Here is a 23,531-nt window from a genome sequence, read left to right on the forward strand (position 1 = left end):
AAAAACCTACGATGTATTTTTCACTATTAAAGCCGTTTTTGATAATTTAATTTGGAAGTACTTGTAAACATTTTATTATTTAGAATATTACTTTTCGTACACCTGAATTAGTTGTGGTCATCAAGGTTTTTGCAATACCCCAAAATGCATTTTTCCTCATTCTAAAAACGCACGTTCATCTGAGAAGTAATGGTTATCTTGACTAGCTCTAGTTATTTTTAGATGGTATTTCCCTATTTAAACATCGCATACTTTAGCTTCTCTCTGTTATAACCTTATTCAAATGTGTATTGCAGGTTTATAAATTAACTAAACTTAGTGTCCATTTTCACGGGCTCAAACTACGGCCTGCGCCTTTAATTAATTGGTCAAGAATAACATCCACACTTACGATTGTAGTAGGTAGACACCCAATAGTTCTCGCTGGGGTTGCTAAGCCCCGCCCCATTGTAGACCTGTACGTTGACCCAATAGTCAGTGACGTGCTGCAACCCTATAACGATCCCTTGCGTCACGTTACCATAGTGACGGATGTACTTTGCACGTGCGTAGGTATGATTTTTGTCATCCAACCACCAGTTTATCTAAAAAAAACAAGAAAAAAGAAAAGTACTGTAAAAACCACAGGTAAATTACTAAATGTTGTACGACAAGCTACATATATATTTTTTAATTTCATTTGGGAGGGTGGGGTGGGGGTGGGTGGGGGGTTGTGGGGGGGGGGGTGTGTCTTTCTTTTTTATATCATTAAAAAAAAAACTGTTTTATTTTAGGACACCACTAGAGCATATTGATTTATTACTCATCCAATCGGCTACTGGATGTTAACCATGGTAATTTTGACTTTATAGTCTTATGTAGAAAGGAAACCCGCTACATTTTTTCCCCATTTGTAGTAAATGATTTTTTATATGCGCTATCCCACAGACAGGATAGCACGTGCCACGGTCTTTGACATACCAGTCGTGGTGCACTGTCTAAAATGAGAAATAGCCCAATGGGCCCACCAACAGGGATCGACCCCAGACCGACTTGTGGTGGACAAAAGTGTCGAGATGAAGATACAATCTCTGAAACACTCCGTCGGCACCGACAGACCTACTACAGGGCAGCACCTAGTGTGGTTTTGGGGCAGCACCTAGTGTGGTCTTGGGTCAGCACCTAGTTTGGTTTTGAGGCAGCACCTAGTGTAGTCTTGGGGCAGCACCTAGTGTGGTTTTGGGGCAGCACCTAGTGTGGTCTTGGGGCAGCACCTAGTGTGGTCTTGGGGCAGCACCTGGTTTGGTTTTGGGGCAGTACCTGGTGTGGTTTCGGGGCAGCACCTGGTTTGGTTTTGGGGCAGTACCTGGTGTGGTTTCGGGGCAGCACCTAGTGTGGTTTTGGGGTAGCACCTAGTGTGGTTTTGGAATATCGCTTAGTGTGGTTTTAGGGCAGGACCTAGTGTGGTTTTGAGGCAGGACCTAGTGTGGTTTTGGGGCAGTACCTAGTCTGGTTTTGGGGCAGCACCTAGTGTGGTTTTGGGGCAGCACCTAGTGTGGTTTTGGGGCAGCACCTGGTGTGGTTTTGGGGCAGCACCTAGTGTGGTTTTGGGGTAGCACCTAGTGTGGTTTTGGAATAGCGCTTAGTGTGGTTTTAGGGCAGGACCTAGTGTGGTTTTGAGGCAGGACCTAGTGTGGTTTTGGGGCAGTACCTAGTCTGGTTTTGGGGCAGCACCTAGTGTGGTTTTGGGGCAGCACCTAGTGTGGTTTTGGGGCAGCACCTAGTGTGGTTTTGGGGCAGTACCTAGTCTGGTTTTGGGGCAGCACCTAGTGTGGTTCAGTCCCTCCACCAATAAATACACAAAAGGGAGTAATTTTTGCTTAAAATGTCCATTTTTGTCTATTCGGAAAACAACTCCTGTTACTGTGTCTCGATTAGGGTTTTTTAAAATATATTTTTTTAATTTTATTTTATAATTAAAAAAAAATATTATTATTATTATTATTATTATTATTATTGTTTTACACCCATCCCTGGTTATTTTAGGCTAGCTATTAGATACGGCCCTAGGACGGGACGTAGCCCAGTGGTAAAGCACTCGCTTGATGTGGGGTCGGTTTGGGATCGATCCCCGTCGTTACCCATTAGGCTATTTCTCGTTCCAGCCAATGTACCACGACTGTTATATCAAAATAGTGGTATGTCCTGTCCTGTCTGTGGGATGGTGCATATAAAAATGGAAAAATATAGCGGGTTTCATCTCCAAATGTTTAACATCCAACTGCCGATGATTAATATGTCAATGTGCTCTAGTGGTGTCTTTAAACAAAACAAAACTTGTTTGGTTGTTTTCTATTGTTTGTTTTTAATCAACTGACATCCCCTTCCACCACGACTATGACCCAACGCCACCCGTGGCTATATTTTGCACTCTGGAATGATTTATATGTCAATGTGCTCTAGTGGTGTCGTTAAACAAAACAAAACTTGTTTGGTTGTTTTCTATTGTTTGTTTTTAATCAACTGACATCCCCTTCCACCACGACTATGACCCAATGCCACCCGTGGCTATATTTTGCACTCTGGAATGATTTATATGTCAATGTGCTCTAGTTGTGTCGTTAAACAAAACAGACCTTAGATACGGTTCCTGTGCCATACCTGATATCCCTGTATTTTCCCCTTCATGATCTCCCTGGTGTTTGGAATAGCGTCCCACTGTACCATGATAGCAGTCGCGTTCACAGCATACGAATAGATGTTGGTTGGAACTGTCACTGGCACTGGAAGACAGACATACATTCAAGTGGGGTCAAGTGATTGACCCTTTGTACCATGGTCTTGAATACTAAAGCCCTGGTATTCGCGGTCTTGTCTATGGAGAAATGAACATCAATTATCAGTTGGTGCATACCTCTCTCTCTCTCTCTCTCTCTCTCTCTCTCTCTCTCTCTCTCTCTCTCTCTCTCTCTCTCTCTCTCTCCTCCTCCCGCAGTTGGGAGTGGGTAGGTGGAGGTGGTATCCCTCTCCAATCGCACGTCGTCCTCCCACCAGCTTTTATATTTCCCTGTCGCCACATAAGCAGACTTATAGATAGTGTGGCTGCCCCACTCCAATGTGGGTGCCCCAGTATAAAATCCCCCTCCCCACACCTCTCTCTCGCTCGCTCTCTCTCTCTCTCTCTCTCTCTCTCTCTCTCTCTCTCTCTCTCTCTCTCTCTCTCTCTCTCTCTCTCTCTCTCTCTCTCTCTCCCCCTCTCTCTCTCACTGTCTAGGTGTGCATGTCTCTCTCTCCTAGACCAAACGTGAAAACTGCTGTACTTAAAATGACATTAAATAAATATTTATTCCCTTGTTTTGTTTCACTGTTACAGAGGATCATCTTACTTTCCTCGGCGGAGTAAATGATGGCAATGGTGGAGTTGGGTCCTTCTCCGAGGTCGTTGACCCCTTGTACCATGGTCTCATATTGCAGGTAGTAGTTGTGCAAGCCGACAATTCCAACATGCTGTGTCTCACACCCCTCCACCTTACCGCCATAGGCTTCGGTCTCACACGCTTTAACGTAACTCTATTATAAACACAAGAAGATGAAGAAAAAACACATGTCTTTACTTCTATTATAAACACAAGAAGATGAAGATAAAACACGTCTTAACTTCTATAAAAAAGCCACAAGAAGATGAAGAGAAAACACATGTCTTTACTTTTATTATAAGCACAAGAAGATGAAACACATGTCTTTACTTCTATTATAAACACAAAAAGATGAAGATAAAACACGTCTTTATGTCTATTATAAACACAAGAAGATGAAGATGAAACACATGTCTTTACTTCTATTATAAACACAAGAAGATGAAGATGAAACACGTCTTTACTTCTATTATAAACACAAGAAGAGGGAGATAAAACACGTCTTTACTTCTATTATAAACACAAGAAGAGTAAGATGGAACACGTCTTTACTTCTATTATAAACACAAGAAGATGAAGATGAAACACACGTCTTTACTTCTATTATAAACACAAGAAGAGTAAGATGGAACACATGTCTTTACTTCTATTATAAACACAAGAAGAGGAAGCTGAAACACATGACGTTACTTCTATTATAAACACAAGATGATGAAGATGAAACACATGTCTTTACTTCTATTATAAACACAAGAAGAGGAAGATGAAACACATAACTTTACTTCTACTATAAACACAAGAAGAGGAAGATGAAACACGTCTTTACTTCTATTATAAACACAAGAAGAGGAAGATGAAACACATGACGTTACTTCTATTATAAACACAAGAAGAGGAAGATCAAACACATGACTTTACTTGTGTTTTAAACACAAGAAGAGGAAGATGAAACACATGACTTTACTTCTGTTAGAAACACAAGAAGAGGAAGCTGAAACACATGACTTTACTTCTACTATAAACACAAGAAGTGGGAGATGAAACACATGACTTTACTTCTGTTATAAACACAAGAAGAGGAAGATGAAACACATGACTTTACTTCTGTTATAAACACAAGAAGAGGAAGCTAAAACACATGACTTTACTTCTACTGTAAACACAAGAAGTGGGAGATGAAACACATGACTTTACTTCTATTATATGATAACCTGAAACTTCCTTTGTTATTCGAAGCATGATTTTAAAATGATTATTAGTATTAGTAATGTTTTTAGCGAGAAAAATTGTCACTTTTAACTGCCAAAACATGCTATTATATTTTTAAAAGACACTTGGATGATGTACGAATGACTTTTGTATATATACTCTTCAAAAAAAGAAATGCAAAAGGGTACAAATGGGTTATAACTCCGATTTTATGTTTCCTACCGGTTCATGCTTTGTGAATATAAGGTCATTGCATGTCCCAAACACATTCCCACGGTTACATTCGATAAAACGCAGCTACTGTACAATAAAGTTCCAAAATGTGAATATTCGCAAAAACGCAGCCACGTGCAAACCATGTCACCACTGCACGTGCGTTGTCTGCACGTGCAACATGAACACCGACAGTATAAAAGTGCAGGGTGTTCGCTTGCCTGGCCTCTGTATCTGGCCGACAGTTGACAATCCAGGACATGCCACATCTCAGTGAACCGCAGAGAAACAATGCCATCGGCCGACTAGACGCAGGCGAATCCAGAACGGCCGTTGCCAGGGCATTCCATGTGTCCCCAAGCACCATCTCCAGACTGTGGGACCGTTACCAGCAACATGGATCAACACGTGACCTCCCTAGATCCGGTCGACCACGGGTCACTACCCCCGGGCAGGACCGCTACATCCGGGTACGCCACCTTCGGGAACGATTGACTACTGCCACCTCCACAGCCACAGCAATACCAGGTTTGCGCAGGATATCCGACCAGACCGTACGGAACCGCCTACGTGAGGTAGGAATTCGTGCCAGACGTCCAGTTCGAGGTGTCATCTTAACACCACAACACCGTCGACTCCGACTGCAGTGGTGCCAGATTCATTGACAATGGCCTCAACTGCGATGGAGACGGATGTGGTTCAGTGACGAGTCCCGATTTCTGCTCCGACGTCATGATGGAAGATGTCGCGTGTATAGGCGTCGTGGTGAACGTTATGCGGCAAACTGCGTGCAGGAAGTGGACAGATTCGGCGGGGGTAGTGTCATGGTGTGGGCAGCCATCTCACACACTGGCAGAACTGACCTGGTCCACGTGCAGGGCAACCTGAATGCACAGGGCTACATTGACCAGATCCTCCGGCCACACATCGTTCCAGTTATGGCCAACGCCAACGCAGTGTTCCAACATGACAACGCCAGGCCTCACACAGCACGTCTCACAACGGCTTTCCTACAGAACAACAACATTAATGTCCTTCCTTGGCCATCGATATCACCGGATTTGAACCCAATTGAGCATCTATGGGACGAGTTGGACCGACGCCTCCGACAGCGACAACCACAGCCCCAGACCCTGCCCGAGCTGGCAGCAGCCTTGCAGGCCGAGTGGGCCACCATCCCCCGGGACGTCATCCATACTCTGGTTGCTTCAATGGGCAGGTGGTGCCAGGCAGTTGTCAACACACGCGGAGGCCACACCCGGTATTGACTCCAGATGACCTTGACCTTGGTGGTGTGTCCTATCACTTACTCACAATGGACTAGAGTGAATTGTGAACAATCCTGCAACATTTGGTAATTATCGGACTCACCATTCAATAATTAAATCAATTCTCCAAATGTTACGACAATGTGGTTTTGCGTTTCTTCTTTTGAAAAGTATATATATCTATAACATTTTATATTAAACAAAAATGTTTTTACGTCCCCTCCCTCCCACTTTTAGCAATATTTGCATTTATTTTATTGATCCCCTTGGTGTTTTATGCAAGGCCCAGTGTGGTCGCGTTTGGGACAGAAGTGTAATTATTTTAAAGTGACAATTTAGACTAACCGTGAGCCAGACACCATCTCGCGATGCTGTCATCTTCCTATAGAACACTCGGTAGTGGAAACCAACGTCCCGTCCTCCATGGTCCTTGTCTAGTATTGGCTGTCAGAAAAATGAACATTAAACACATGAACCACATGACGTGATATCAAATCACATGATTAGATGATATCACATGGTATGTCAGTAGACAATATGGTAGGTCCTAATCGGACATGTCCTGCTGGATATATGATGCAATATATCATTTGATGTATACTAGGGAACATGAAACATATGACATAACATGATACATGATATGATATGATATATAACATGACATGATATATGACAACATATAACATGATATGACATGACATGGCATATGCTGGCGCATGATATGATATGGCTTATCACTGTGTATGATATAATATATGATACGATGTATGATATGATATGATATGATATGATATGATATGATATGATATGATATGTTATATGATATATTATATTTGATATGAAATATAAAGTTAAATTATGTTGTGTTTACCAACACCACTAAATATGATATGGTATATATAATATGTGATACATTTGATATCTGATTATGTGATATTTGATAATATATATTGATATGTGATATATGATATGATATGATATGATATGATATGATATGATATGATATGATATATGAGAGAGAGAGAGAGAGAGAGAGAGAGAGAGAGAGAGAGAGAGAGAGAGAGAGAGAGAGAGAGAGAGAGAGAGAGAGAGAGAGAGAGAGAGAGAGAGTAACATATATGTGACTTACGTCCCATTCTATCGTAATTTCACCAACACTCCCCCCGCCGCCTCCTACTCTGGGAGGTGCACTAGAAGGGGGTCCGGGATTTTGATTGTATGTTTCTGTAGAGAACAACAACAAAACAAAATCATTATTATAAGTTTATCTAATTTGTCTTAAAATTAATAGTAAAAGGCCACACACAATCATAATAATTTTCACAAGCATATAACCCCAAGAGTATACTTTGCACTCTTCGCCAGTTCCAGCCAGGGCACCACGACTGGTATTATATCAAAGGCTATGGTATGTGCTATCCTGCCTGTGGGATTGTGTATATAAAAGATCCCTTGCTACTAATGGAAAATATAGCGGGTTTCCTCTGTAAGACTATATGTCAAAATTACCAAATGTTTGACATTCATTGTGCTCTAGTGGTGTCGTTAAACAAAACAAATTTTTCTTCGCCAGAAAAAGCGAGTGACCACTCCTACTCTCCTGCACACTCACCTGGAAAGTTTTAGGAGAGTGGCATATTGGTCTCATTGCTATAACATATTTAATAAATTTCGCATGGAACTTCCGTGGTTGCTCATCTCACTCCATTTTAGGAGAGTACTCTTCAGCTTGCCTTAACTTTATTTATGTTTGACATCCAATAGCCGATGATTAATAAATCAATGTGCTCTAGTGGTGTCGTTAAACAAAACAAAACTGTTTGGTTGGTTTTTATTGTTTGTTTTTTTATCAACCCACATCCTCTTCTACCACCACTATGACCCAATGTCATGCATAGATGTACTTGGGCTCTGAAATCTCCTTGCCTCTCCCACAATTTAAGAATTTCTGTTAAAACAATATGTCTGACAAGTATTCAACCAGTCAATGTTAATAAGCTAACATTCTCAAACTTTTAAATATTAGAATCGCATTCTGATCACTCACTTGAGGGAAGGCTGTGCACACCCCACCCAAAACGATTCCTAGCTATGACTCTGAATCTGTAGTTTGTCCCCGGACCTAGACCAGTAATTGTTGTGCTTCGTTTTGACGGATCCTCCTCCAAGTACGTCTGTATGTCTGTTAGTGCTGCAGAAATAAACCGGAAATATAACTCACCTCCATTTAAAGCCAGACATATACTCAATTTCATTAAAAACCAGAAATATACTCATCTCCACTGAAAACCAAAAACATACTCAACTCCATCGAAAACCAGAAATATATTCACCTCCATCGAAAACCAGAAATATACTCACCTCCATCAAAAACCAGAAATATACTCACCTCCATTGAAAAACCAGAAATATACTCAATTCCATCGAAAACCAGAAATATACTCACCTCCATCGAAAACCAGAAATCAGAATTATACTCACCTCCATCGAAAACCAGAAATATACTCACCTCCATCGAAAACCAGAAATATACTCAACTCCATCGAAAACCAGAAATATACTCAACTCCATTGTAAACCAGAAATATACTCAACTCCATCGAAAACCAGAAATATACTCACCTCCATCGAAAACCAGAAATATACTCACCTCCATCAAAAACCAGATATATACTCAATTCCATCGAAAACTAGAAATATACTCACCTCCATTGAAAACTAGAAATATACTCAACTCCACTGAAAACCAGAAATATACTCACCTCCATTGAAAACTAGAAATATACTCAATTCCATCGAAAACCAGAAATATACTCAACTCCACTGAAAACCAGAAATATACACAAGTCCATTAAAAACCAGAAATATACTCAACTCCACTGAAAACCAAAATATACTGAACTCCATCGAAAACCATAAATATACTCACCTCCACTGAAAACCAGAAATATATTCATCTCTATCAAAAATAAGAAATATACCCATCTCCATTGAAAACCAGAAATATACTCAACTCCACTGAAAACCAGAAATATACTCACCTCAATTGAAAACCTGAAATATACTCAACTCCATTGAAAACCAGAAATATACTCATCTCCACTGAAAAACTGAAATATACTCAATTCCATTTAAACCCAGAAATATACTCATCTCTATTGAAAACCAGAAATATACTCAATTCCATTGAAAACCAGAAATATACTCAACTGCATCAAAAACCAGAAATATATTCAACTCTATCAAAAATCAGAAATATACCCATCTCCATTGAAAACCAGAAATATACTCAACTCCACTGAAAACCAGAAATATACTCAACTCAATTGAAAACCAGAAATATACTCACCTCCATTTAAAACCAGAAATATACTCAACTCCACTGAAACCCAGAAATATACTCAACTCAATTGAAAACCAGAAATATACTCACCTCCATTGAAAACTAGAAATATACTCAATTCCACCGAAAACCAGAAATATACTCACCTCCATTGAAAACTAGAAATATACTCAATTCCATCGAAAACCAGAAATATACTCAACTCCACTGAAAACCAGAAATATACACAAGTCCATTAAAAACCAGAAATATACCCAACTCCACTGAAAACCAGAAATATACTCACCTCAACTGAACACCAGAAATATACTCAACTCCATTGAAAACCAGAAATATACTCACCTCAATTGAAAACCAGAAATATACTTAATTCCATTAAAAACCAGAAATATACTCAACTCCATTGAAAACCAGAAATATACTCATCTCCACTGAAAACCTGAAATATACTCAATTCCATTTAAACCCAGAAATATACTCATCTCTATTGAAAACCAGAAATATACTCAACTCCATTGAAAACCAGAAATATACTCAACTCCACTGAAAACCAGAAATATACTTAATTCCATTGAAAACCAGAAATATACTCACCTCCATCGAAAACCAGAAATATACTCACCTCCATTAAAAACCAGAAATATACTCAACTCCATCGAAATATACTCAACACTAGAAATATTCTAAAAATACACGTCCACTTCATATACTCACAGTCTGCCACCACCTCCCAGCTGTCCCACCCATCATAGTTGTTAGCGACCTCCACCCTGTACTGTGTCACAGGCTCAGCGTGGGGGTCAGTCACGAGGGGCGGGGTCCACCTCAGGTCGACGTCCTGTCCGCGGAAGTGGTACGCGAACACCCCAGCCGGCTCGTCTGGCGGACCTGCAACCACAACGAAGTGTAGTGTGTTCATAACAAAGCCCTCAAACAGATACTACAAGAAGCAGATGTCTTTAATGAGAAGTTTTGGTTAGCAAGGTTCGACAAGCCTACTTTATGTAAAACGTGGTGCTGATGCCAAAAATAGCACTCTTATTGAAACTACTTAAGACAACATTGCCATTTTGGCCATTTTTTCACCAAAATTGTCCATAATCAGCTCTTTATACGGACAGTCTAGTGCTGTACCTAATAAGCTTCTGAATATTTTACATTACTATTTTGTGGTCAAAGTCTGATCAAAGAATATCAATCTCACCAATGTGACCAACTTTTTTCCACATTTAGCCAATATTTGGCCAAAACCAGTTATTTTCCACAGGAATAGTAATGAAATTGTACTCGATATGAATAACAGCAAAATTCATGAATAAATCAAATTTATGAAGCCAAATACAGACAGAAAATACAAAATGGCATTTTATGGTTTTCAAAATTCAGTTTTAATCAAAGTATAGTGTGCAAAGAGTACAGAGAAAAAGCGATACGAAGTACATCATCACCATAACACACTACCACCATGATTACCACCACTGTTCTGCTTAGTGGTAGGAGACAACACGTTCGACATCTGACTGCTGGTAAACCAGTGGTATGAGACAACACATTCGACATCTGACTGCTGGTAAACCAGTGGTATGAGACAACACATTCGACATCTGACTGCTGGTAAACCAGTGTTAGAAAAACTGCATACGCTAAACAAAATATAGTCATGGTCTGTGTTTTTGTGTCGAATGCTTTCATTGTATAAAAATAAGCGTACAAGACGGAGTTGTTTCCATGAACTTCAATGACTTTAAGAGAGCAAGGCTCTCATTGCTGCCAGAGCAAAGTGTATATCAAGACTGCGCAACATGTGCCTACAAAATGGTAATAAAAGATTCCTGTTCTAATACAACTAATACACACACTACAGGAAGAAACCCGTTTCATTCATTTCATTTCAACTTATTTTCGTGCTTATGTCCAATTATGGTCCAAACACGCTATCTGGGTTGTTAGTTGTTGGTGGTTAGTGAGAGAGAAGGGTGTGTAGTGGTGTTACACCTACCCATTGATTCGTTAAGAACTCGCTCTGGGTAGGAGCCGGAATCGAGCTGCGAACCCAGTACCTATGAACCTTATGTCCAATGACTTAACCACGACACCACCGAGGCCGTTGACACCTCCTTTCAATAATGTTCCTCTTGAATACATAAGTGCTGACGGGTTTCTTCCTGTAGTGTGTGTATTAATGATTAATATGTCAAATTTTGTTATCAGCGAACTCGAAAATTATCAATATAAATGTATTCAACGACAAACATAGGATTATTATGATATTGGAGCGGAAACCGTTTGGTATAAGTTACTGTTTTTTTTGCCTATCTGGAAAATATTGTGGCGGATCCAGAAAATCCATTTGGGGGTGGAGAATAACATGTGAGTGAAGGTCACAAATGTTCCCGAAGGGATTTCTCGGATTCTCCAACGTAAAAAACAACAACAAAAAAAATAAAATAACTGTCGCAAAATGTAGAGGGACCTTAGATCCTCAGCCCTACTGTACTCGTAATTGTGTATATATCCTGACTTACCATACACGCAGATACTAGACCCAGCCCTACTGTACTTGTAATTGTGTATATATCCTGACTTATGATACACACGGAGGCTATCCCCAGTCCGACTGTACTTATTTGTAACTCTGAATATATCCCGACTTACCATACACATGGATACTAGCCCCATCCCTACTATACTTATTTGTGACTGTGTATATATCCTGACTTACCATACACGCGGATACTAGACCCAGCCCTACTGTACTTGTAATTGTGTGTATATCTTAACTTACCATACACACAGAGGCTAGCCCCAGTCCGACTGTACTTGTAACTGTGTATATATCCTAACTTACCATACACACGGAGACTAGCTCCAGCCCTACTGAACTTATTTGGAATTGTGTAAATATATCCTTACTTACCATACACACGGACACAAGACCCAGCCCTACTGTACTTATTTGTGACTGTGTTTATATCCTGACTTACCATACACACGGGGACTAAACCCAGCCCTACTGTACTAATTTGCAACTGTGTTTATATCCTGACTTACCATTCACACGGATACAAGACCCAGCCCTACTGTACTTATTTGTAACTGTGTGTATATCCTGACTTACCATACACACGGGGACTAAACCCAGCCCTACTGTACTTATTTGTGACTGTGTGTATATCCTGACTTACCATACACACGGAGACTAGCCCCAGTCTTACTGTACTTATTTTTAACTGTGTGTATATCCTGACTAACCATACACACAAATACTGGGCTCAGCCCTACTGTACATATTTGTAACTGTGTGTATATCCTGATTACTATACACACGGAGACTAGACCCAGCCCTACTGTACTTGTAACTGTGTGTATATCCCGACTTACCATACACATTGTGGCTAGCCCCAACCCTACTGTACATATTTATAACTGTGTGTATATCCTGACTTACCATACACACGAAAATAGCCCCAACCCTACTGTACATATTTGTAACTGTGTGTATATCCTGACTTACCATACACAACGAGACTAGCCCCATCCCTACTGTACATATTTGTAACTGTGTGTATATCCTGACTTACCATACACACGAAAATAGACCCAGCCCTACTGTACTTGTACTTGTGTGTATATCCTGACTTACCATACACACGAAAATAGACCCAGCCCTACTGTACTTGTACTTGTGTGTATATCCTGACTTATCATACACAACGAGACTAGCCCCATCCCTACTGTACATATTTGTAACTGTGTGTATATCCTGACTTATCATACACAACGAGACTAGCCCCATCCCTACTGTACATATTTGTAACTGTGTGTATATCCTGACTTACCATACACACGGAGACTAGACCCAGCCCTACTGTACTTGTAATTGTGTGTATATCCTGACTTACCATACACACGGAGACTAGACCCAGCCCTACTGTACTTGTAATTGTGTGTATATCCTGACTTACCATACACACGGAGACTAGCCCCAGCATCAACATGTTTCTGAGCTGTCTGAGCCATGCACGTGTACTGTCCAGCGTGTTTATACTGGGCGTTACGGATATACAGGCCACGCCCACCACCGCGGATACCCTGCAACAACACTCGTTATTCTAATACACATCAGTTAATCATAGTTCAATTTAATTCTTTATTGAAACTTTAAGCAATAACTGCTCATCAGTTATAAATACAAATAACATACCGGAAAACGAATGAAAGGTGTAAAATAGCATTATTACAATCAAAATAGAATATAATAGAACATGCAGAATTCGACTTTGTTTAAGTAACAATGACACAGGTTTCACGGCTTTTGAATAATTTATGTAGATATTTACCTAAATTACACAATTCTTTAGTTGAATCATGATTATAGCACGGAACCTGCCAATGCCCTTTGTTTTAAACTGCGCCTTTTGTTATGAACCACATCATTACTGAGCACACACATCCTTTGGAAAACACGCCCATTGTTACCAATCACACACCTTATTATAAACCCCGCCCATCATTACGAATCATGCCCATTATTAAAAATTACGAAATATCGTTACAAATCACGCCCATCATTAGAAATATCATTCACATTTACATATAGGGCAGTGCATTCTATTCATTAGACCATATCTGGTCAGGCGAGAGGTAAAATTTTATTGTTCTACATCCACCACCAAAAAACAAACAAAAGAAAGATATATGTAATTCAAGCATGCACAAAGAAAAATAAATTACAGGAAAAATAAATTACAGTCAAAATTAATAATTACAGTGCCCCTACTCCACCCCATGTGACAAATTCTGGAAAAGTACTTACTTGCACGAAGTGAGGATCTTGGTCGATGTTGATAATTCTGTCTTCAAAGAGCCAAATGTAAACTACGTCAACCCTTGTGACGTCATAAGAGGCCTCACAGAACATGAACGCCGTCTCGTTCACAATGACGTCTGTGTTAGACGGCTTTACATTCAGTACAGTGTGACCTGGCAAATAGTGACAATAGTGTGACCTGGCAGATAGGGACAACAGTGTGACCTGGCAGATAGGGACAACAGTGTGACCTGGCAGATAGGGACAACAGTGTGACCTGGCAGATAGTGACAACAGTGTGACCTGGCAAATAGTGACAACAGTGTGACCTGGCAAATAGTGACAACAGTGAGTTTTCAATAAGGACAAAAACATACGAGACAGGAGGCAGTCCTGGAGAAAATCCTTAAATTCGGGCAAAATAAGCTGGCCTGAGTATTTTTCACCACGTAATTTCATTATTCTCGAGGTTGTAAATGAATTTATTTATTTTGGCATTTTATTTTTCTATAATGGTAAATTTGCACAGACACGATTTGCAGAACAAGGACGTAAGGCATTATTCTCAATATTGAATGTATGCAGGAACAATTTCTTCAATATCGAAACAATTCTTGCTATTTTTGATTATTTCTATCCTTAGTTACGGTGCTGAAGTTTGGGGCCTTCACTCGAAGCATGATGTTGAAAAAGTACATATACAATTTTGTAAAAGATTGTCGGGTGTAAAAGGCCTGTCACACCTAGCCGATTTGGCTCGCCGGAGCTATACCGGAGCACAAATTTGGCGATTTTCGAGGATCGGTACTAGTACGGCAGCGCAATGGTATCACATCGCTAACAACGGTAGTACATCGTCAGGACATCGTCAGAACATCGGCGAAAAAATTAGCAACGGAAGGCGACGGTATAAAGTTTTGAACATGCTAAAAAAGTTCTGCCGTTGCGCTGCCGGAGCGAGCAACGGGACTACAACGGCAGTACTCCGGTATGGCTTCGTTAATGTCGGTAGAGCACATGTAGCGCCCCGTAATGGATCGGCGGCTCTCCGGTGGCCTCAATGTGTACCGTACTGGTACAGATGTGATACCGTAGTCCTGCCGATGTACTAACGATGTACTACCGTTCTTAGCGATGTGATATAGTACTACTACCGTACTAATACCGTAGTACTACCGTACTGCATATAAATAGGGGCACAGACTACCAGCCCGTCATTTCTTCATTTGTCACCGAGGATGGCGGACCTGTGGCTACACGATTATCAAATAGCCGTGCTCCAACACCAGAACCTGGTGACTCAGTTGGCACTTCACCAGATCCAGGCCAGAAGGAGGAGAAGAAGAAGAAGAAGACCTCAAGTACCTCGAGCAATCTGGGTGAGACCATGGATCAGCAGGCGTCGTCAGTTTGGCATGTATGACCAGCTGCTGGTGGAGCTCCGAAGAGAGGACCAGAGGGCCTTCAAGAACTTCCTCAGAATGCCCCCAGAGATGTACGATGAGCTGGTACAGCGAGTTGGTCCCAGGATCACCAAACAAAGAACCTGGTACAGGGAGCCCCTGGATCCTGGTCTGAAGATTGCCATCACTCTGCGCCACATCGCCTCTGGGACCAAGTACGCGGCCATGAAGTTTGGTTGGAGGGTACCCCACATCACCCAGTCACTGGCCGCGAGAGAAGTCTGCCAAGCCATCATTGACAAGTACCTGGACGAGGCGATAACCTGCCACACAACCCCTGAAGGCTGGCGTGAGATCTCAGACCAGTTCATGGAGAAGTGGAGGCGGCGGTGGAGGTCACTGAGGCGTTGGAGCCCGCTGAAGATTGGGAGGCCACTAAGGAGGACCGGGACTCAGGAGAAGGTTCACGGGAGGAGTCATGAGGAGGACTAGGCGATCTTGGGGCAGGTTCATCAGGTTCATCAACAGCAGCGTCAGCCAGGGGACCAGGGGCTTGGGGTGTTGTTGAAGTGTTCTTGTCACGACCTCGTCGGCCCTTGGGAGCCGGCTTCGCCTTCTTCTTAGGAGGTGACTTAGCAGGTCCCTTCCGCTTGGATGGCATGACCTGAACGTAGTAGTTGTAGTAGTATTAGTCACTGTTGTCAGTTCGGCGTCTACGGCAGGAATGGTGAGGTTCTCCAAGAAGGGCCCATATTTATACAGATTGGTCACATAGCCGTGGCGACACTTCAGTATCACATCGGTAGCACTTCGGTAATGCATCGGCAGTACAACGGCAGCGCCTCGGTATAACATCGGCGGCGCATCGGTAACACTAAGGTGACAGAAAAGTGGTATTCGGTAGCACATCGGCTCTTACATCGGCAGGACAACGGTAGAACAACGGTATCACAACGGGAACGCCGGTACTACATCGGTATTGCTACGGCCAATTGTGATTTTTCAAGTGCTTTCTCGACGGAGCTCTGCCGATTTTCTCGCCGTTGTTAATTGTGTGCTCCGGTTTAGTCCCGGCGGGGTGCATTGGTAGTGTGTGACAGGCCCTTTAAGGAACGTGTAACGAATTTGTTTATATCGGTTTCCACTTCAAGTAACAAGAAAACTGAGAATTTTTAAATATTTGATAAAAGTACGTAACACTACAAATTGTATTCTAAGGGATATATATATATATATATATTACTATGAATGAAGAAATGACACAATATAACGATAATTGGTCAATGAACATTAGGAAAAAACTCTGTTCACTTGGATTAAACTATGTAAAAATGCGTGGCAATTCGTTTGCAACCTCATATAGCTGTTTGGAAGTAATGTTAATATGAATAAAAGTTGTAATCCAGATTCGGGCACTTGTTTTTAATTCGGGCAAGACTCAGCCTCTCTCCCCCCCCCCCCCCCCCCCCCCCCCAAAATTGGGAGCCTGTACGCCTATGGATAAGGTTGTATTGCCCCTGGGATATCTGTCTGTCTGTTTGTCCGTCTGTGACACTAGCTTTCTAACATACCTGTCTGACTATCAGTCTGCCAGTTTCTATCTGGTAGTTTCTGTCTTGTCTGTCTGTCTGCTCTCTCTCCGTCTGTCTGTCCTCTCTGTCTGTCTGTCTGTCTGTCTGTCTGTCTGTCTGTCTGTCTGTCTCTCTCTCTCTCTCTCTCTCTCTCTCTCTCTCTCTCTCTCTCTCTCTCTCTCTCTCTCTCTCTCTCTCTCTCTCTCTCTCTCTCTCTCTCTCTCTCTCTCTCTCTCTCTCCTTGCAACCAATTAACTAACAATAGAATCACCTTTTTGATGCTATCATTTTCTGTGATTCGGAACCGAGCCGCGTCAAAAGGTAACACACATGAAAAACGGCTCGTGTCTGTTGCATGTCTCGTTCCATCCAGTACACCACGACTGGCATATCAAAGGCCGTGGTATAGGATAGGATAGCACATACCACATCCTTTGATATACCAGTTGTGGTGCAGTGGCTTGAAAGAGAAATAGCCCAATGTGCCCACCGACGGTGATCGATCCTCGACCAACCGTTAATCAAGCGAACGCTTTACCACTGGGCTACTGCCCGTCCGAACTGTATGGTGAGACCTAAACTGACCGACAACAGACAGATGACCAGTCGATGACGCGGTTCCTTCCGAGTTTGTCGCCGTGCACGTGTAGCTTCCTTCGTCACTTTGAGTGAGTTGAGATATGACGAGAAACCCGCTCAACAGTAGCGTCAGCCGACCACTGGCGCCAAACGACAGGCCGAGAGGGCTGCCATTGTGAGACCACTTCACTTCCGGTGTTGGAGCTGCTTCCGGCAGGCACTTGATGGTGATGTTTCCATTAACGGTTCCCATCAGAGCGTCAGAGAGCGGGTATTTGTCAAATGAAGGCTTAAATCCTGAAATGTAAAAATGGTTTCTTTTCATTCATTTATTTTAACTTATTTTCGTGCTTATATTCAGTTAAGGTTCAAGGTTCAAGCACGCTGTCCTGACACACACCTCAGCTTTCTGGGCGGTCTATCCAGGACATGGGGTTAGTGGTTAGTTATTAGTGGTTAGTGAGAGAGAAGTCGGTGTAGTCGTCTAACACCTAACCATTAAGTCGTTAAAACTCGCTCTGGGTGAGAGATGGTACCGGGCTGCGAAGCCAGTACCTACCAGCCTTATGTGCGATGGCTTAACCACGACGCCACTGAGACCGATAACAGGTTTCCGTTAAAATAGTGTATTTATATGTATAATGATCAATCCGTCCACCCGTCCATTTGTCCGCCCCTCCTTCCCTCCCTTCCCAATCCATCCATCTATATAGTAAGTTAACCAGCACGCATCCATCCATCCAACCAGCCAACGAGTTTGCCATTAATCAATACATCCATCCTTCCATCCTTCCATCCATCCATCGAACATCCGTCTTTACAGTGATCCATTGTCCGTCGATTCTTCCATCCATCCATCCGTTTGTCCGTCCGTCCGTTCATACATCCATCTTTACATCAATTAATTTGCCGTTGGTCTTTCCATTCATCCATCCATCCGTCAGTCAGCCAGCGAACCACCTCTACTCCCCAGTTATGTTTTATTTATTTACTATCCCAGAATCCACCACTACGTATCACTCACTAAGTACTTTGAGCTCAGCGCCACTCAAAGTTTTCCCATATCTGTTTTCCGCCATGCACTGGTACATTCCGTTGTGCCGCTCAGGATTCGCCTGTCTGATGATCAGTGTATTTCGGTAGATTTCTACATCACCAGGAAGTGACATCAGCGGAAGTGAGTTCTTGTACCACGTATATGTGGCGCGCGGAACAGCGACCGCTTCACATCTCAACGTGAGCTGACTGTTCATATCGATATACTTGTCCATTAAAGGAAACAGAAAGTATGGACGAGCTGTAAAGTATAATAATGTGTAAAGGTTTTGCTTTCTGTTTTGAATGGTAAATTTGGAGCCTTCATTTTATTGCATATGTATGTGGTGTGGTCCTTTAATTGTCATTCGAGGATAAATACACTGGCTGTAGTGTATTTTAAAAACAGAATTTGCAGTAAAAAAAAAGTGTTATTTATTTTAATGATGATCCATCGATTCAGTAAACCAATCACCCAAATCAAACGAACCCTAACGAATAAGTCAGTCTGTCAGTCAGTGCATCCATTCGTCTATATATCGAAGCGTCCATTCGTCAATAACCTTTTCTCTGGATTGAATACAAAGTGTCATCCTTTATGTCTACCACTGGCCGACTATGGCACTAGGTCGAAAAGAATAATATTTATTTGGCTTACAGAGTTACCTTCACCTTTCCAATTTACCTACAGAGTTACCTTCGCCTTTCCAATTTACCTACAGAGTTACCTTCGCCTTTCCAATTTACCAACAGAGTTACCGTTACCTTCCCCTTTTACCTACATAGTTACCGTTACCTTCTCAGTGTACTTGCAGAATTGCCTTCCCCTTTCTAGTGTACTTACAGAGTTACCTTCCCCATTCCAGTGTAGTTACAGAGTACTTTTCCCCTTCCAATTCACCTACAGAGTTATCATTTCCATCCCAGTTTACTGTTACCGATCCCTACCCAGTGTATTACCGAGTTACCGTTATCTTTCCAGTGTATATACAGAGTTACCTTCCCTTTCCAGGTCTGCTTACAGAGTTACCCCCCTCTCAGTGTACTTACAGAGTTACCGCTCTTTTTCAACTAATTACGGTTACCTTTCCCTTTCCAGTGTACTTACAGCGTTATTGTTCCCTTCTCAGTGTAGTAACAGACTTACTTACCCTTTCTGGTCTACGTACATAGTTATCGTTCCCTTCCCAGTGTAGTTACAGAGTTACTTACCCTTTGCGGTGTACTTACAGAGTTGTCATTCCCTTCTCGGTGTATTTATAGCATTACCATTCCATCCCTAGTGGACATCTCCAACCCCTTCCCAGTATATATAGATAATGAACATAGGTAAAAGCGTTTGATTAGTTTAATAATACCACTTAACTAGACTACCTTGATATATTAATCATTGACTACTGTGTGATATCCAACATTTATCATATCGTTGTGTGATAACATACATGTATATATTACACTGTTGCCTTAAACGTTTTACACAGAGGTACACTTTAATAGTGATTACTGTAAATAATTCACATTTGTTTAGTGCATTTGACACTGTTCTTTTGCCATTCTTCGTGATTATAGTTAGGACTATAAACCTTCGGACTACTGAACCTTCGGATTATAGAATCTTCGGCATATTGAACCTTCGGACCATTAAACCTTCGAACTATAGAGCTGTAACCTGTCAAACATTTAATAATTTAAGGGGTACCGCCAGACCTGTCAACCCTCCCGGATTCCGCGGGAGTCTCCCGGTATTTGATCAAATCTCCTTTTTCCTGTGCGGGAGACAGTTTCTCCTTTTAAATGACATTTTTGTAAGTATAAAAAAAAATCGATCCTCTTTTGTCAAAATAACAGAAGGGAAGTAACTCTGCCTTTTTTTCTCATTCGGCAAATGTCGACTACTTTCGGCTTCTGAGAATGTAACAGGCCGAATTGTCCCGACTGTTTAACCTTTGCCGAAGTGAAAATTGTGGGATAGCCTATTTATATTGTTAAAAAAGCACATGGAGTTTATAAAATGACATGTAATTATAATGTTTGTTGTCATCGTAATGGCTACAATGCGTGTTGCCGCTAATTCAACAGGCTGTGTATTGACATTCAGTGTTGCCATATAAAAAAAAAAAAATATCCAATTTAGTTCTAATAACACCTCTGAATTGTAAAATGTCTTCCCACTGGATTACATAATGCAACTATGACGAATCTGAACTGCCAGACTCCGAGTTGACAGCGATACACACGATGCATGTTAAAATCACATGTCACAGCAAGACAACGAAAAGACCAATTAGCTGTATAAACATACTTGTGTCAGTTAATTTTGTATGTTTGTGCAGTAAAATGTTGGTTATAAGGGTACACTTCAAGAAATTATTTTTGTACAATTAAAAAATGTTGTGTTTGACATTGACATAAAGTTACTCACGGAAATGGGTATAATTCCGGTATATTTTACACGATGTCCGTAATGAGGTTTTACTTATGATTAATGAAAATACAATGTTTATTGCATCATTATAATGATTTTAAATAAGTACCACGCCACCGTTCCTCATTATAGTAAAAACTGAATATTAATTTATAAGATTTATATAAATTTGTCTTTGGTACTTAGGTACACTAACCACAAATGATAATGTAACGCAACCTGTAAGGCTGTAAGTGTAATACCGTAAATGTACTAATTAAATTTTGTATTTCTTGTTCATGTTCTTAACATTTTTGGATAATTTTTTTTTTTTTTTTTTAAATATGTATTAAATCATAATAATATTTAAACTTTAAAAAAAAAAAAAAAAAAAAAAAAAAATAATAATTGTTTTTGTTTTTTTTAATGCCAAGATCTAAGGTTAAGAAGTATATATGACATTATAAAGTATTCATATAACTTATTGTAATAATGTTTTTTTTTAAATCTTGCGATTTTGGGTTAAATTGTGTGAATTTAAAAATCTCCTGCTTTTTGACAAAATCTCCTGCTTTTTCAACACACACCTCCTGCTTTCTCTTGTCTAAAGGTTGACAGGTCTGGGTACCGCTACATGTTTTAAATGTACTTTCCAACAGAAGATACCACAGCTTTCGATATACCAGTCGCAGGGCACTGGCTTGAAAAGGAAAAAAACCCCAACCCAAAACCACCCCAGATTTTCCACCAAAGAGGTTCGATTCTACGGTCCAAGCACCTCAGGCGAGACTGATCTAGAATCCGCTCCTGAACACAGGATCGATCCAATGACCTCAGGAGAGCGCCCTATCGCTGAGCTACATCTCGTCCAAGTGGACTTACAGGCAATCGTCACGGAGATGTCTTTCGTGGCTGCTGCACCCCCGCGTTTGACGTGGCACCGGTACACCCCACTGTCCTCCAGTCTGGCCCTGGGAATAACGAGCACCCGGTTCAGATTTTCAAATCTCACCCCCAGGGGCAGACTTCCGTTCACCTTCTGCCAGGAGTAGTACAGCGGTAGTCTGGAGAGAAAACACAAAGGAAAGGAATGTTTGTGTCACGACTCCCCAGCACATCGTTTAACCAGCAGCTATTAGGTGTTTAACATATGGTAAATGTGACAGTCTAGAGAGTGCGAGAAGAAAGGAAAGGAATGTTTGTTTAAGGACACTTCAGCACATTGTTTAACCAGCAGCTATTAGGTGTTTAACATATGGTAATTGTGACAGTCTAGAGTGTGAGAGAAGAAAGGCAAGGAATGTTTGTTTAATTGCACTCAAGCACATTGTTTAACCAGCAGCTATTAGGTGTTTAACATATGGTAATTGTGACAGTCTAGAGTGTGAGAGAAGAAAGGAAAGGAATGTTTGTGTAACGACTCCCCAGCACATTGTTTAACCAGCAGCTATTAGGTGTTTAACATATGGTAATTGTGACAGTCTAGAGTGTGAGAGAAGAAAGGAAAGGAATGTTTGTGTAACGACTCCCCAACACATTGTTTAACCAGCAGCTATTAGGTGTTTAACATATGGTAATTGTGACAGTCTAGAGTGTGAGAGAAGAAAGGAAAGGAATGTTTGTGTAACGACTCCCCAGCACATTGTTTAACCAGCAGCTATTAGGTGTTTAACATATGGTAATTGTGACAGTCTAGAGTGTGAGAGAAGAAAGGAAAGGAATGTTTGTTTAAGGACACCCCAGCACATTGTTTAACCAGCAGCTATTAGGTGTTTAATATATGGTAATTGTGACAGTCTAGAGTGTGAGAGAAGAAAGGAAAGGAATGTTTGTGTAACGACTCCCCAGCACATTGTTTAACCAGCAGCTATTAGGTGTTTAACATATGGTAATTGTGACAGTCTAGAGTGTGAGAGAAGAAAGGAAAGGAATGTTTGTTTAAGGACACCCCAGCACATTGTTTAACCAGCAGCTATTAGGTGTTTAACATATGGTAATTGTGACAGTCTAGAGTGTGAGAGAAGAAAGGAAAGGAATGTTTGTGTAACGACTCCCCAGCACATTGTTTAACCAGCAGCTATTAGGTGTTTAACATATGGTAATTGTGACAGTCTAGAGTGTGCGAGAAGAAAGGAAAGGAATGTTTGTGTAACGACTCCCCAGCACATTGTTTAACCAGCAGCTATTAGGTGTTTAACATATGGTAATTGTGACAGTCTAGAGTGTGAGAGAAGAAAGGAAAGGAATGTTTGTTTAAGGACACCCCAGCACATTGTTTAACCAGCAGCTATTAGGTGTTTAA

General features: G+C 41.2%; 1 protein-coding gene across 1 annotated transcript in view; it reads right to left on the reverse strand.

The window, feature by feature from the left end:
- The window catches only part of LOC121385077 (contactin-like), a 38,533-nt gene that overhangs the window by 6,294 nt on the left and 8,708 nt on the right, over window positions 1-23,531 (reverse strand). The window contains exons 5-16 of the mRNA XM_041515614.1: window positions 22,112-22,293; window positions 18,815-19,087; window positions 17,797-18,087; window positions 14,244-14,410; window positions 13,393-13,519; window positions 10,142-10,315; window positions 8,133-8,276; window positions 7,215-7,309; window positions 6,431-6,529; window positions 3,366-3,549; window positions 2,641-2,762; window positions 392-584 (exon numbers count right to left, since the gene is read on the reverse strand). Coding sequence (XP_041371548.1) covers window positions 392-584; window positions 2,641-2,762; window positions 3,366-3,549; window positions 6,431-6,529; window positions 7,215-7,309; window positions 8,133-8,276; window positions 10,142-10,315; window positions 13,393-13,519; window positions 14,244-14,410; window positions 17,797-18,087; window positions 18,815-19,087; window positions 22,112-22,293 — 2,051 coding nt within the window. The remainder of the gene's footprint in view (window positions 1-391; window positions 585-2,640; window positions 2,763-3,365; window positions 3,550-6,430; window positions 6,530-7,214; window positions 7,310-8,132; window positions 8,277-10,141; window positions 10,316-13,392; window positions 13,520-14,243; window positions 14,411-17,796; window positions 18,088-18,814; window positions 19,088-22,111; window positions 22,294-23,531) is intronic.

This window comes from Gigantopelta aegis, chromosome 11 (assembly GCF_016097555.1).
Source record: "Gigantopelta aegis isolate Gae_Host chromosome 11, Gae_host_genome, whole genome shotgun sequence".
NCBI lineage: Eukaryota > Metazoa > Mollusca > Gastropoda > Neomphalida > Peltospiridae > Gigantopelta > Gigantopelta aegis.